Source organism: Eurypyga helias, unplaced genomic scaffold (genome assembly GCF_000690775.1).
Source record: "Eurypyga helias isolate BGI_N326 unplaced genomic scaffold, ASM69077v1 scaffold839, whole genome shotgun sequence".
NCBI classification, from domain to species: Eukaryota; Metazoa; Chordata; class Aves; order Eurypygiformes; family Eurypygidae; genus Eurypyga; species Eurypyga helias.
The window spans coordinates 69,385-81,754 of NW_010271200.1; the positions used below are offsets into that span (position 1 = coordinate 69,385).

At 43.5% G+C, this 12,370-nt stretch overlaps 1 protein-coding gene across 1 annotated transcript in view; it reads left to right on the forward strand.

Moving 5' to 3' along the window:
• PRKDC (protein kinase, DNA-activated, catalytic polypeptide) overlaps positions 1 to 11,934 on the forward strand; it is a gene marked incomplete at its 5' end in the record, with an annotated part of 80,034 nt that extends 68,100 nt beyond the window's left edge. The window contains 11 exons of the mRNA XM_010158701.1: positions 321 to 464; positions 3,954 to 4,158; positions 4,709 to 4,776; positions 5,048 to 5,268; positions 5,584 to 5,676; positions 7,459 to 7,548; positions 8,777 to 8,848; positions 9,251 to 9,452; positions 9,777 to 9,965; positions 10,549 to 10,688; positions 11,730 to 11,934. Of these exons, the coding sequence (XP_010157003.1) occupies positions 321 to 464; positions 3,954 to 4,158; positions 4,709 to 4,776; positions 5,048 to 5,268; positions 5,584 to 5,676; positions 7,459 to 7,548; positions 8,777 to 8,848; positions 9,251 to 9,452; positions 9,777 to 9,965; positions 10,549 to 10,688; positions 11,730 to 11,934 (1,629 nt within the window). The remainder of the gene's footprint in view (positions 1 to 320; positions 465 to 3,953; positions 4,159 to 4,708; positions 4,777 to 5,047; positions 5,269 to 5,583; positions 5,677 to 7,458; positions 7,549 to 8,776; positions 8,849 to 9,250; positions 9,453 to 9,776; positions 9,966 to 10,548; positions 10,689 to 11,729) is intronic.
• Between the last annotated feature and the right edge of the window lie 436 nt (positions 11,935 to 12,370).

The following is a 12,370-nucleotide window of genomic DNA, read 5'->3' on the forward strand; positions in this document are numbered from 1 at the left end:
GGACTTCCCGGTCTACATTGTGATGCCCTTGTCCAAGGGATTCTCATCTTGTGTTTGGTACCACTCTTGGTCCTTATTAGTTCTCACTAGATGCTATGATAGTAAAAATAATTATCTTAATAAAGCGGAAACATTCTCTCAAGAGACAGAATGAAAGGGAAATATTTCTGTAGCCTTTTGATTGCTCTTTTGGTTGTCAAAAGGCAGAGTAATTGACTGTTAGTAAATACGGTAACCCACATGGCAGTCTGAGCAGATTACCAAACAGCAGAAGTCAATAAACTTTTTCTCAGTACTCATCTGTTTCCTTCTGTTTGCAGGATTGGGTTGAGGATGTCAGAAACGAGTTGGTAAAAGCTCAGAGGAATAAAAACAAGCTTAAGGAACTGTACGAAGGAATGTACAAGAATTTAGGAAATTCAGAGGCTCCTGGCCTTGGATTGCTGAGGAAAAGGTTTATTCAGGTATGTATGATTACTTAGTAGTGTTGGCATCATGTGCTTTTCTAGAAGGCACTAGAAAGTCAAAAGAGGGGACCAGATCACAGCTTTTACAGGTGCTGCAGGGCTTGATGAGACAAGAGATCAAGTCAGGAGTACAGGACTGGGATTTCTTTGCTAGAAGCTATGGACTTTATAGTTCAGCTTCCACTTCTGACTGCCCTGCAGGGCTGCGTGTTCCCTCTTACTCAGCTTCTGCCTGCCCTGCGTGCTGCCAGGTTCTCAGGGCCTGGGCCTCTGACCATCCTTGAAACCTGCACAGGCATCTGGCCTTGTTTTTTTTTTTTTTCCCTGCTGCCAAGGATGTATGAGCACTTTAGGGTGTTTTGCTATATTACGCTACTCCAATTGGCTGCTGATATGAAGTTATTTAAGTAAAGTTATTCAGAAGAGTTACAATGATGAACAGTTACAGAAGGGACTTTGAAAAACTGAGATCTAAAATAGTGAAAGCCAGTGTAGAAAAATGAACTGATGCATGTGGCAAAAACAAAATGCTGAGTTTGAGCTGACTGTTGCAGTTCAAGAAGAAAATCCTGATTTGTGATAGTTCCATAAAATATCAGCTGTGAATACTCAAGTGCAGTCAAGAAAGAATGTCTGTTAGGCTATTATCAAGAATAGAGAACAAAAGATGGATTTATACATTGACACAGCAGCCTTTTCTGACTCTTGTTTGAACACCATAGTCCTCGTCTGCAGTTCTCAACACAGATAGAATGAAACTGGACGAGGTTCAGAGTGGCAAGAATAAGCATTCATCCAGTTGGAAAAGGCACAATGAGGCCAGATGCCATAGAGCTCTTTAACACCAGGAGTGCCAAGCATGAAGTAAATATTCTATGGAAGGGGCAGGTTTAAAACAAACAGGGAGAAGTGTTTCCTCATTCAGTAGACACTTAAGTGCTGAACTCCTGCTGCAGGGTGTTAGGGGTGTTTTTGAGGGTTCGAATAGCAAGTAGACAATAGCTTGGGGAGGGGGGAAATGGTTTGAGAGCTTTTACATATGAATGCACGCTTCTGGGTCCAGAAATCCCTGAGCTGCTAATTGCTGGAGGCCGGGAGAGTGATGCTCCTGTGGAAGCCTAGCTGTCTGCTGGTACTGGAAGTGCACAGCTCCGTGGCCAGGGCTGGGTAGATCCAGGTCTCTCCCACATAGCCATTCTTCTGTCACACTAGCATTAGATAAACTTACTCCGGTGTCTCTAGGGAGATTCCTTCCCCATGAGCAGGGAAGGTGGAGGATGAGAAGAAGGTGGAGTTGGGAGGAGATGAGGTGGTAGAGCAGCAGAAAGGGCAGTTAGGAGTTCAGGGGCATACTGGCCCTCTGAATGTGTTGCTGCAAGATATGAAGGGTTTCTGAAGGTAATAACTTTAAACTTAGGAGTAAGGGATAAGAATTTACAGGATGTGCTGCTGTCAGCTGGAGGGAGGGGAGCAGCTGTTGCATGAGCCACCCAGGGCACAAGCACAGCAAGGGACCTGGCAGGCTTGAGGACAAAAGCAGCCCGCCTTTGGGTGTTGGGCTGATTTGTGTGTGCTTTGACCCACAAAAAAATCATGGCTTTTTAAAAAGCTGAAACGTGCAGTAGTAGAGGGTATTGCAAGTAGCGCTGATGGATTTTTAATTGTTACTGAATTAACCAAACAGGGAGAGAATAGCAAGGGAGCTGCTGGCAGAGGAGTAGTGGGGTTGTTCCCCTTGCTTGAAGGGAAGACGGAGAGCAGTATTCCTTTCACACCTACCAGCTGCAGGAGAAGAGGGTCAGGGTGATGGTGCACAGACTCTGAATTCTTTTCTTTCATGATGCAGTATTCATGAAGGAAAAAAGTATGCTGTGAGGATAACTGTAGTTTCTACTGTCCTTGTGGGGGAAAAAACCTGACATTGTGTCTCTTGACCGACACATGAAATTGCTCCAATATATGGAGTACTTCAGGCTTGGAATCTTCATAAGTATTATTTAGGTACAGTTTCAATCATAACTGAAACAATAAGAATCTTGCCTTTATTTTTAACGTGAAATTCCAGTAATGCGTGAATTAAACACTGTTGATGGATCGTGTTAATTATATACAGTGTTAAGGCTGGTTTAATATTTGCTGCCTTGAATTTTGAAAAAAGTCAAATAATGGAGCAGAGAAAGCAATCGGATGATCATCTGGAAATAGATTTATAGTGATAAAGACACTGTCTGTAGCCGTCTCTCCTTCAGACGGATAGTGTTTTCTGCATTTTCATTTACTTCAGTGAAATAGCTGTGTCCTTCGTAGCCTGGGAGAAAAATGTTCGGGCACTGAAAAAAACAAGTGAGCTTACATATCTTTCCAAGCTGTTAATACCAGTGAGGTCCAAGAGGGACATGTTTTTTCTAGAACCTTGAATTATGAACACAAGCAATCAACTCAGTTAACTACTCGCAGATAATACTTTGTTTATTAAATGGATCAAGATGAAATGTCTTTGCACTTTTCCTCTACCAGGATATCTGAAATACTTTAAAAATTATGGTATTATACATTTTACGTCCAAAATTTTCTCAAAGCAAGTCATGAACAATAAATGTGATAGTAATTAAAACATTTAAATTGATATTTTCTAACATAACGCAAAAAATTCTTGGATTATGTGAAGCTCTGTGACATGCGTTACATACACACATATTTTTGGTTAGCAAATAGGTATATATGAAATTGGCTAGGCTGTATTTGCTTGCTATGTAGTATGGTTGCTGCTAGTTTAAAACAAACAAAACCAGAAAAAAAAACTAAATCCAAAATCCAACAAAAACCCCACCCCTTCCATAAAGCACTGAGTATTCATATTGAAGGGGAGGGAAAAGATTAACTAACTTACCCATCTGTTTGGGTTTTTTTTACCGTTTGTAAATCGAACAGTTGAGGTTTTTGAGGTTTTGTTGCAGCAGTTTGAAAGCATGATAACATCTAAAGACTGGGGCATCGATTAAATGTTCTGATAATAATCCTATATTTAGATTGATAGAATTTGTATTTGTTTAATAAGTACAAATTTAAATATTTGTATTTTATATTAATATTTCACTCAGTTTTTTGCAAGCAGGTGAGGAACGTGCATTAAGTTTAATGAGCAGCATTATTGATATGCTCACCCAGAATCCAACTGCAGCTGGAGGAGGCAAAAAGAGATAAGCTACTGGTTTATGATCTAATCCTACAGATCTTGGATATCACTGAGTTGGTAACATGTAGATAGTTCTGTTGATAATAGCTGGTGGGGCTACCAAACAGGCAGTGAAAAGGTTCTGGTGGACTAGAAATAGCGGAGGAAAAAAGAACTGGAGTGGAAGGACGATGGGTATATTTTAAGAGCTCAGATGGAGCTGTGTGTGTAGATACGAAGGTGCCGTTTTGGTGTTCCTGGGGAGTTCTAGCACTGTGTTAACAGGATTCCTTTTTATAAATGAACCTCAGGCTGTTGGGAAGGACTTCGACCACCATTTTGGAAAAGGTGGTTCAGAACTGTTGGATATGAAGACTAGTGACTTTAATGCGATTGCAACTTCTCTCCTCTCAAAAATGAACAAAAACTATAAAGAACCTGGAAACCTGAAAGAATGTTCACCGTGGATGAGTGAATTCAAAGCGGAGTTCTTGAGGAACGAACTAGAGGTTCCTGGTAAGTTCCCCTTCGGTGTCGATGGTGAGCTGTCCCTTTCAGTACAGTTGCTTCTCTCGAGCTCTACTTCTTATGTTGGCTACGTGGCCCTTCTTTCTGGCCTCACGCTGAGGTAGGTTTCGTCTGAAATAACTCTGTTCAGTCATCATCTCTTAAATCTGTTCTTAAGCTGTAGTCCTGATTTTTAAAATTATATCTAAAATTGTATCTCTTACCTAAGAACTTAGGTTTTTTTCTTTTTTTCTTTTTTTTTTGACTCCAGGAGATCTGGTATATAAATCTAATATATGTTTAAATCTAGTTCAAAAAGGGTGTGTCCTCTGAAACCAATTCTAACAGTTTAACAAAGAAAGAAGAGGAGTAATTCACAGATAGAATCATGTGATGTACGTGATAGGTTTTTATGCGTTTTAAAGTATTTTCTTCATAGTTATCATTCTACCAATTATACAGCACATTTGGAAGTGTTCTGTTCTTAAACGTGTCTTTAAAAAAGTCTAAAATCAGTCTATGTAACTTCTTTTATTTCCCCCCACCACCACCACTTCAGGTCAGTATGATGGAAAAGGGAAACCGCTGCCAGAGTACCATGCAAGAATCTCTGGATTTGATGAACGGGTATGTTTGAAAGCGTGAGTTGGAATCCCGTGTGGTGCGAATTTGCGTCCGTATTCCATTTGAAGAATTTGACAGTAGCGAGGTTGTTGCTTGTGTACGTGTCTTGCAGCACGTGAAGGAAGGGCTGCAAGCAGGCATTCCTCCTTCTAGTAGTAACTGAGCAACTTGATTATGCCATCTAGGAATGACAGATAGGCTTAATTTCAGTGACGATTCTGTAAGGCCGAGTCTTCCGTCACAAATATTTTGCCTTTTCCTGTCTTTTTCCAAGATACGGGTAATGGAATCCTTGAGGAAGCCAAAACGTATAACAATCCGAGGCAGTGATGAGCAGGAGTATCCTTTTCTTGTCAAAGGTGGTGAAGACCTGCGACAAGACCAGCGTATTGAGCAGCTGTTCGATGTAATGAACACTATCCTTTCCCAAGATGCTACGTGTAGCCAAAGGAATATGCAGTTAAAAACATACCAGGTCATCCCCATGACAACAAGGTAGGTGTTTATCTTGAAGGGACAGAAATTCTTACGTTGACATCTGTTACCACTGGGATACTGGAGAGGGAGATTTCTGTGAGCCGGATTCTGGTTCAGAGTGTTTTTTGTCCTGGCTTATATTTTGTTTAAACCTTTTCTTTTAAACAACATTGAAATTGCTTTGTCTGGAAACTGTTTTCCAGAGTATATTTAAATTGGTAACCTTCAGCCTTCTTTTAGCAGTCACTAGAATGTGTTGCTTCCTACCTGCGGTGTTCCTCTAAAGTTCAACCCTGAGCTACTGGTTCACATCTCCAACTTCTTTTCTTCCAGGCTGGGACTCATCAAGTGGCTGGAAAATACTTGTACTTTAAAAGAATTCCTGAAGAACAGCATGTCTGAAGAGGAAGATGCCCACTATAACAGGTGATGCTTGGTTTAACTGTCTGCTCTAACAGAGACCACTAGTGATGGGCAGTTGGATACTGACAGTCCTGCGGCAGCCTTTTCCGTTTTTAAAAGAACGAAATAAATGCACTTATAAGCAAGGAGGCAGTTTGTACTTCCTGACCCAAATTAGTAATTGGCAACTGTTTGTTTAATGAGTACCATTGTACTTAGAATATCCTCCACCCAGCTTGTTTAAACAAGAGGCTTATAATCACGTGTGACGTCATTATCATCACCATTTCCTTATCAGCAGATTGATTTTACAAGCAAAGGATTTTGATCTCTTGATTTGATCAGGAAGTGGACATAGGTCAGCGAGGGGAGGGGAGCAGAGCAGAGGCAGAACTATTCAGAACCTGGGTTCAGAAGGGAGTCAGTGACGGGGAAATTGGCAGCAGATGCACGAAACAACTGTAAAAGGACACTCTGACTTTATACAAATGCTGGGTTTGAATAAATCACCTTTCTTTCTCTCAACTGTAATTGGAGAATGATTATTTGTAAAATAGATTTAATTCTAGTATTTCAGCCTGTTTCTGTCCTGGAATTTAGAAATGTGGTTTTATTTACCAGCATTGTTCTTAGTACATAACCTCTGTGTTTGTCGGGGTGTTGTTGTCACCATTTATTTTTACTAGTTCTCTTGTTTATGGGGCAGGTTGGAGGAACCTCCAGCACGGAGGTTGCACTCAAAGGAGTCTTATTTCTACAGTTATTTGACTTGTGAGCAGTTTAGGAACTGCTACAGTTCCTGCATTACTTCTGTCTGTTCGCTTTTGTGATCAGCAGCGGTATTATGTTGGTTACTGACTGCGAAAGGGGAGGAGGACTGACATGGAATCACCTGGTGAGGGGGAAATATTTCTAATATACTAAATGTAGGTCATCTGTGGCTTCAAATATTTTCCCATATGTTATTCAATCAAGTCAATTAAGTCACTTCGTATTGAGCTATGGTTGAATGACAGCATAGGAAAAATCTGATGGTGATATTTTGTTTGGGGCGGGGGGAAAAACTTTCTGAAGTTTTGAAATCCTTTTCATTATCCCAAAGTGATGGGCTGTCCAGTCTGCAAATGATAAATACTTCCTAAATGGGAAGGATCTGCATAGCTCAGGACATGCTTTGGAAGGAAGAGAGAAGGCGGGTGCTCTGCTGAGTTGCTGCCTCTCTGGAACAGAGTTTTAATGTCTAGTGTATTTAGTTAAGATGGGAGAAAAATAATAAATTATTCTACAAGCACTGCAGCTAATGAAGACTGGCTTCTTATGGATTAATACCATAAGTCCAAGCCCTATTCCTTCTCTATTGCACACGCCGTGGAGATAAGGGACTGCCTTCCTGCATTCCCTACCTGTCTGGGTGGACAAATGTCGCCCACCACAGTAAGCGCTGCCATAATGCCTCCCAAACGGGTAAGAGACTCTGTTAAAAATATCTTCCCTCCCTGGAGAAATTATTTTGGGCCCGTCTTCTCAAGGCAGCATCTCATTTTCACAGTACCTATTGACAAATTAACGCCTTTGAGATGTCTAATCTTCTGTCAAATAAGACTGAAGTGCGTTCAAAGCTGAGGGGAAGGAGGTGGATGGATCAGCATATGCACTGACTGCATGAACTTCATTTCCATAGCAAGACTAAGATTAATAGGACTCCTCCTGTGCATAAAAATCTCATGGGTCGTAGCAGCGCACAGCCTGCAGGTGTTTGAGTACCGAGGGGTAAGCTAACAAAGGCTTTGTTTTTTTTGTCCCTAGTGAAAAAGGACCTCGTGCTACCTATTCTATGTGGTTGTCCAAGATGGGTGGGAAAGAGCAAGGCGTCTTTCGATACCATCTTATGTACAGGTTGGTTTTAAAAGAGAACTGCATGTAAAATATCAAGCATGCACACACAGAGTTGGAGAAATTCAGGAAAAATATGATCTGCATTACAATAGGCTGGGTAGATAGGATTTTTGCCCATTTTGCTGCTTTGTCTTACTGGAGATGCTCTGGAGGAGTTTAGTCCTACCAAAATCCCTCCAGAGCACAAGAACCCTTCCAGAAGCTTGCTCACTTCCTTAAGAAAGTCTCTAGAAGCAGATGCTCCTCTTCAACTTTATTTTCTAGGCGCCTTGTCCCAGATTATGCGATTTAGGTAGGCTGCCTCCGAGCCAGAGCACCTGCTGAAGTTGGGCAGAGAAAATCACTGCGATTCACTGAGGGTTTAAAAAGATTTGATGTTTTCAGTCCTGATTTGAGCATCCTCTCAGAGGAATTCCCACACCTGCCTAGATCCAGCCCTGTAGCGGAGGGAAGCGAAGTTTCCAGTGGAGCTGTTCTGACGAGCTCGTAACCCGCTTAAGCGAGCGTCTTGCTTTTCACAGCAGAACTTGGACTCGCTTGGCCGAGCGTGTCTACGTTAATAACTTGTATTCAGACCCGGAACGTGCTTTTGAAGTAAATTCCCGATCACCTCCGCTTGCCTGGCGTTGGCTTGCGTCGCAGAGCCGTCTCCCGGTACGCAGGCCGTTTGGAGGGGACTAGGCTGGAAGGAGAGCACCCAGCGCGTTCCTGCTGCTCACCAGCAGTCAGTTCCCAGGACCAGATGTGGGCGAGGCCAGAGCCGTCGCCCGCCCCAGATGTGTACAGCATGGGTGTCCTCAGCACCGGCTGTTGAATTCTGTGCCTCCCCTTGTGCTGCACAACTTCCTAGTGTCGGTACAGCCTCCACGTGCCACTGGCAGATTCACTTTGGGCCTTAGTTTCTCTGCTTGGAGGAGACTCTCCAGCCAGAAAGAGCTCAATCGTATTGCTGTATTAAAACTCTACTGAATCTGGGGGAAACCAGACAAAACTACATCCTGTTTTGTATTGAGGAATGTCAATCTTAGAAATAACTGTTGGAAGAAGAAGAGAGGAGGGGGTATTTTTAATATCGGTGAAAAAATTTTGGGCCAGCTCTGTGCGGCTTGCTGCACTGTTTGCTGGGGTACAGCAAAGCGCGCCAGTGCGGTCGTGTACACAGCTTAACCTTTACCATCCGGTGGGCTGCTATTCCAATAGCTAATGTTCCTCCCTCGTTAATTTGCAGAAATGCTAGCCGTACAGAAACAGTTACGTCTTTCAAAAGCAGGGAGAGCAGCGTTCCAGAAGACCTGCTGCGGTAAGTGTGCTGTAACCTTACCTGAAGGGGACTACAAGGAAGCTGGGGGGGACTTTTTACAAAGGCCTGTAGTGACAGGACAAGGGGGAACGGGGTTAAATTGAAAGTGAGGAGATTTAGATTGGATATCAGGAAGTTCTTCCCGGAGAGGGAGGTGAGGCACTGGCACAGGTTGCCCAGAGAAGCTGTGGATGCCCCATCCCTGGAAGTGTCCAAGGCCAGGCTGGATGAGGCTTTGAGCAACCTGGTCTAGTGGAAGGTGTCCCTGCCCATGGCAGGGAGGTTGGAACTGTGTGGTCTCTAAGGTCCCTTCCAACCCAAACCATTCTGTGATTCTATGATTCTGTGAAATGAAGGTTGGGGTTTTATCTGTATGCAACAAGTGGTTTCTGTGTTGTTAAGGCGAGCCTTTGTGAAAATGAGTACATCTCCTGAAGCCTTCCTGTCACTGCGGTCCCATTTTGCCAGCTCCCACGCACTGCTGTGCATCAGCCACTGGATACTTGGTATTGGAGACAGACATCTGTCCAACTTCATGATTAACAAGGAAACGGGTGGCATGGTGGGAATAGACTTTGGATATGCCTTTGGCTCGGCTACGCAGGTATTCTTTTTTTTTCTAATTAATTGGTTACAGCTCTCGCATTCAGTATGTGCGGTTACACGTGTATTCTCGGTACTACATTTGACGCTCCTCGTTTGCCATCGTTCTGATGCAAAATAATCTCCACAAATTACTTCTAGTTGATAGAATACAGTCTCTGTTTCAGACAAGCAGGGAGCTGTAGAGTTGCTTGGAGTCTGTATGGTGCTGGTTTGTGAAGTGACAAGAAGGGTTTCCGAGCTTAAAAATACATTTGTTTCTAATCCTTCTGTTCCAAGGTTTCTGAATTCTTGTTTTCTTTTGACTGTCCTTCCCCTTGACCAGTTTTTGGGCGTGCCAGAGTTGATGCCTTTTCGTCTGACTCGCCAGTTTGTTAATCTGATGATGCCAGTGAAAGAGTGGGGTCTCATTTACAGTGTGATGGTGTATGCCCTCAGGGCTTATCGTGCGGACCCAGATCTCCTCATCAGCACAATGGATGTATTTGTGAAAGAGCCTTCTTTGGACTGGAAGGTGGGATTTTTTTTTCCTCTTTCCATTTTCTTCTGTTAAACTGTAATAAGGATAAAACTGAGCAAGAAAGAAATATTTCTTGGTGCTCACTCTTAGTGCTCCTTTTATCTTTGCTTCCTTGAGTTCTCAGAGACACTGAACTTAAAGGATTTAAAATGTCAGAATTCCATATAGATGGACAAGGAATAGTAGCACGTCTGTGCTATCATGTACTGTTCTTTATCTCTATGCTAATCCTAAACATGTGGCTGTATCTTGGTCACATTATGTGACTTATGGCAGCAGCATAAATACCTTCAGCTTTTTGCATTGACCCTCTTGAATTTACCAGGCAACACTGTATATATCAAACTATTAATTGCAGTGGAAAAATCTGAAACTAGTTGCAGTAACTAGTTACTCAGTAACTCCAGTTGTAAATTAAATTTTAAGTCATAGGCAGGCTGGATACCATCTCACCTCTTGGCCCTCCGCTGCATCTGCAGTTAAGAGCTACTGGCTTGACTTGCTATCGTGTGGTGGCCTAAAGGTCTTTTTAAGTATATGATTTATGATAAATGGGGCAAACTTGTTTTCTCTTTAGAACTTTGAACAAAGACAGCTGAAAAAAGGAGGCACGTGGATTAAGGAAATAAACACAGCTGATGTAAACTGGTTCCCTTTGCAAAAAGTCAACTACGTCAGAAGAAAGCTTACAGGTGCCAATCCAGCAACAATCACTTGGTAAGATGCTCTCCTTTTGCTTTGAACTGCTTTGCTAAGAGCTCTGGCTGTCTCCCGTGTCAGATTTTGCTCCCTCCAGCTGGAATGGCAGCTAGGGAAAAAGGAGCTGGCAGGGCAAAATTTCAACAAACCTCCTGTCAGAATCGTTTCAGTGCAGGTACGAGCTCTCCGAACCACCCTGCCAGCCAAAACACCAGATAGCACCCCGTGAGTGTTCCTGCCTCCAGCTCAGGCCTCCTGAGGGGTTTGACTGCTCCTGGCAACACACACGTCCCCGCCCTGTAAGCCTGCTTAACCTCTCGCTCCTCGGACTGCGGTTCTCCGTGTTCGTCCCCACGGCGCTTAGGCTTGGGGTGGTATTTAAGTCGGTGTGCTGCTGCTGGACGCTCGCTTCAAATGGAACCTGAGCCAGCAGTATGGGAGGCATGGAGGTAAAGCTGCTTCCCAAAAACATCATGTTCAAATCCGATGGCATTCTCCAAGTTATTTATGTCAGTCTAGTCAAGTCTGGCTCAAGCCAGAATGTCTTTAAAGTTCAGTTAAAGTACAATTAATCCCTTCCATCCCCTTTTAAAAAGACGTTTTGGATTAATCAAGAAGAGGAAAAAAAAGGAAAGGGCAATGAAAGCACGCCTGTTTTAAACCCCTGCACATCCCAAAAAGTGCAGGGCTTGGGAGGAGTCCCTTCTGCGGTCAGGGCTGAGCTGGAAAGGGCAGCAAACGCTGCTCGCAGGCGCAGATCAGCAGGCAGGTAAGGAGATAGCAGCTTGAATGTGAACCGCCGCATCCTTCTTTCAGCAAGGGACCTTGGGCAAGATTGAGATGTTTGTGGTAAATATTTACCAGGAGAAGACACCCGAAATGGCCTGTCTTCACTGGCCAAGCCTTCTGCAGCTGTCACAGCCTCCACATCTTGAAAAAACAAAGCTGCCTGAATCGTGCTCAAGTACTGTTCCGTATTTAAAAATCCATCCCAGATTTTTTTTGCCTCTTTTCCCTTTTTTTAGTCTAAGGGCTTACTTTCTGTGTTCTCAATTTTAGCGACGAGCTACGCCTGGGCCAGGAGAAGTCTCTTTCTTACAGCGACTTCGCAGCTGTGGCGCGCGGTAACGCCGATCATAACGTCAGGGCCAAAGAGCCGGAGGACGGGCTTTCAGAAGAGACCCAAGTGAGGTGCCTGATCGATCAGGCGACAGACCCCAACGTTCTTGGCAGAGTCTGGGAAGGATGGGAACCCTGGATGTGAGGGACCGCTCTCTAAAGCCCTGTCTGCCAAGGCACCCGTCCCCTAACACACAGCTGCAACCAGGTGGGAATTTGAAGGCCAGAAAGGAAAAAACACTCTTAACCACTTTTATTATCATTGGTTAAGTTGATAATAGGGAAAGTAACTTTTTTGTATTAAAGCTGTACTCAAACAGTGATTTTTTTTTTTTAAAAAAACTATTATCTTTCTTACATGTGCTCCTGGAACAAAGCAGCTTTGTGTTAAAAATGCCTTTGTGTTAAAGTCAAGGTGTCAAGGACCGGAGAGGCCTACCTGAAGGGCACCCAGACCGTTGGGGGGAAAGTGGAAATTCACACCCCGCGTACTCGCAGGCATCCCTGTAGTGAGTGTCTGTGTCTTTTACAGAGACCGTGGTGACAATCAGCTGAAACCGTTCTGCAGACACAGGTGGCTT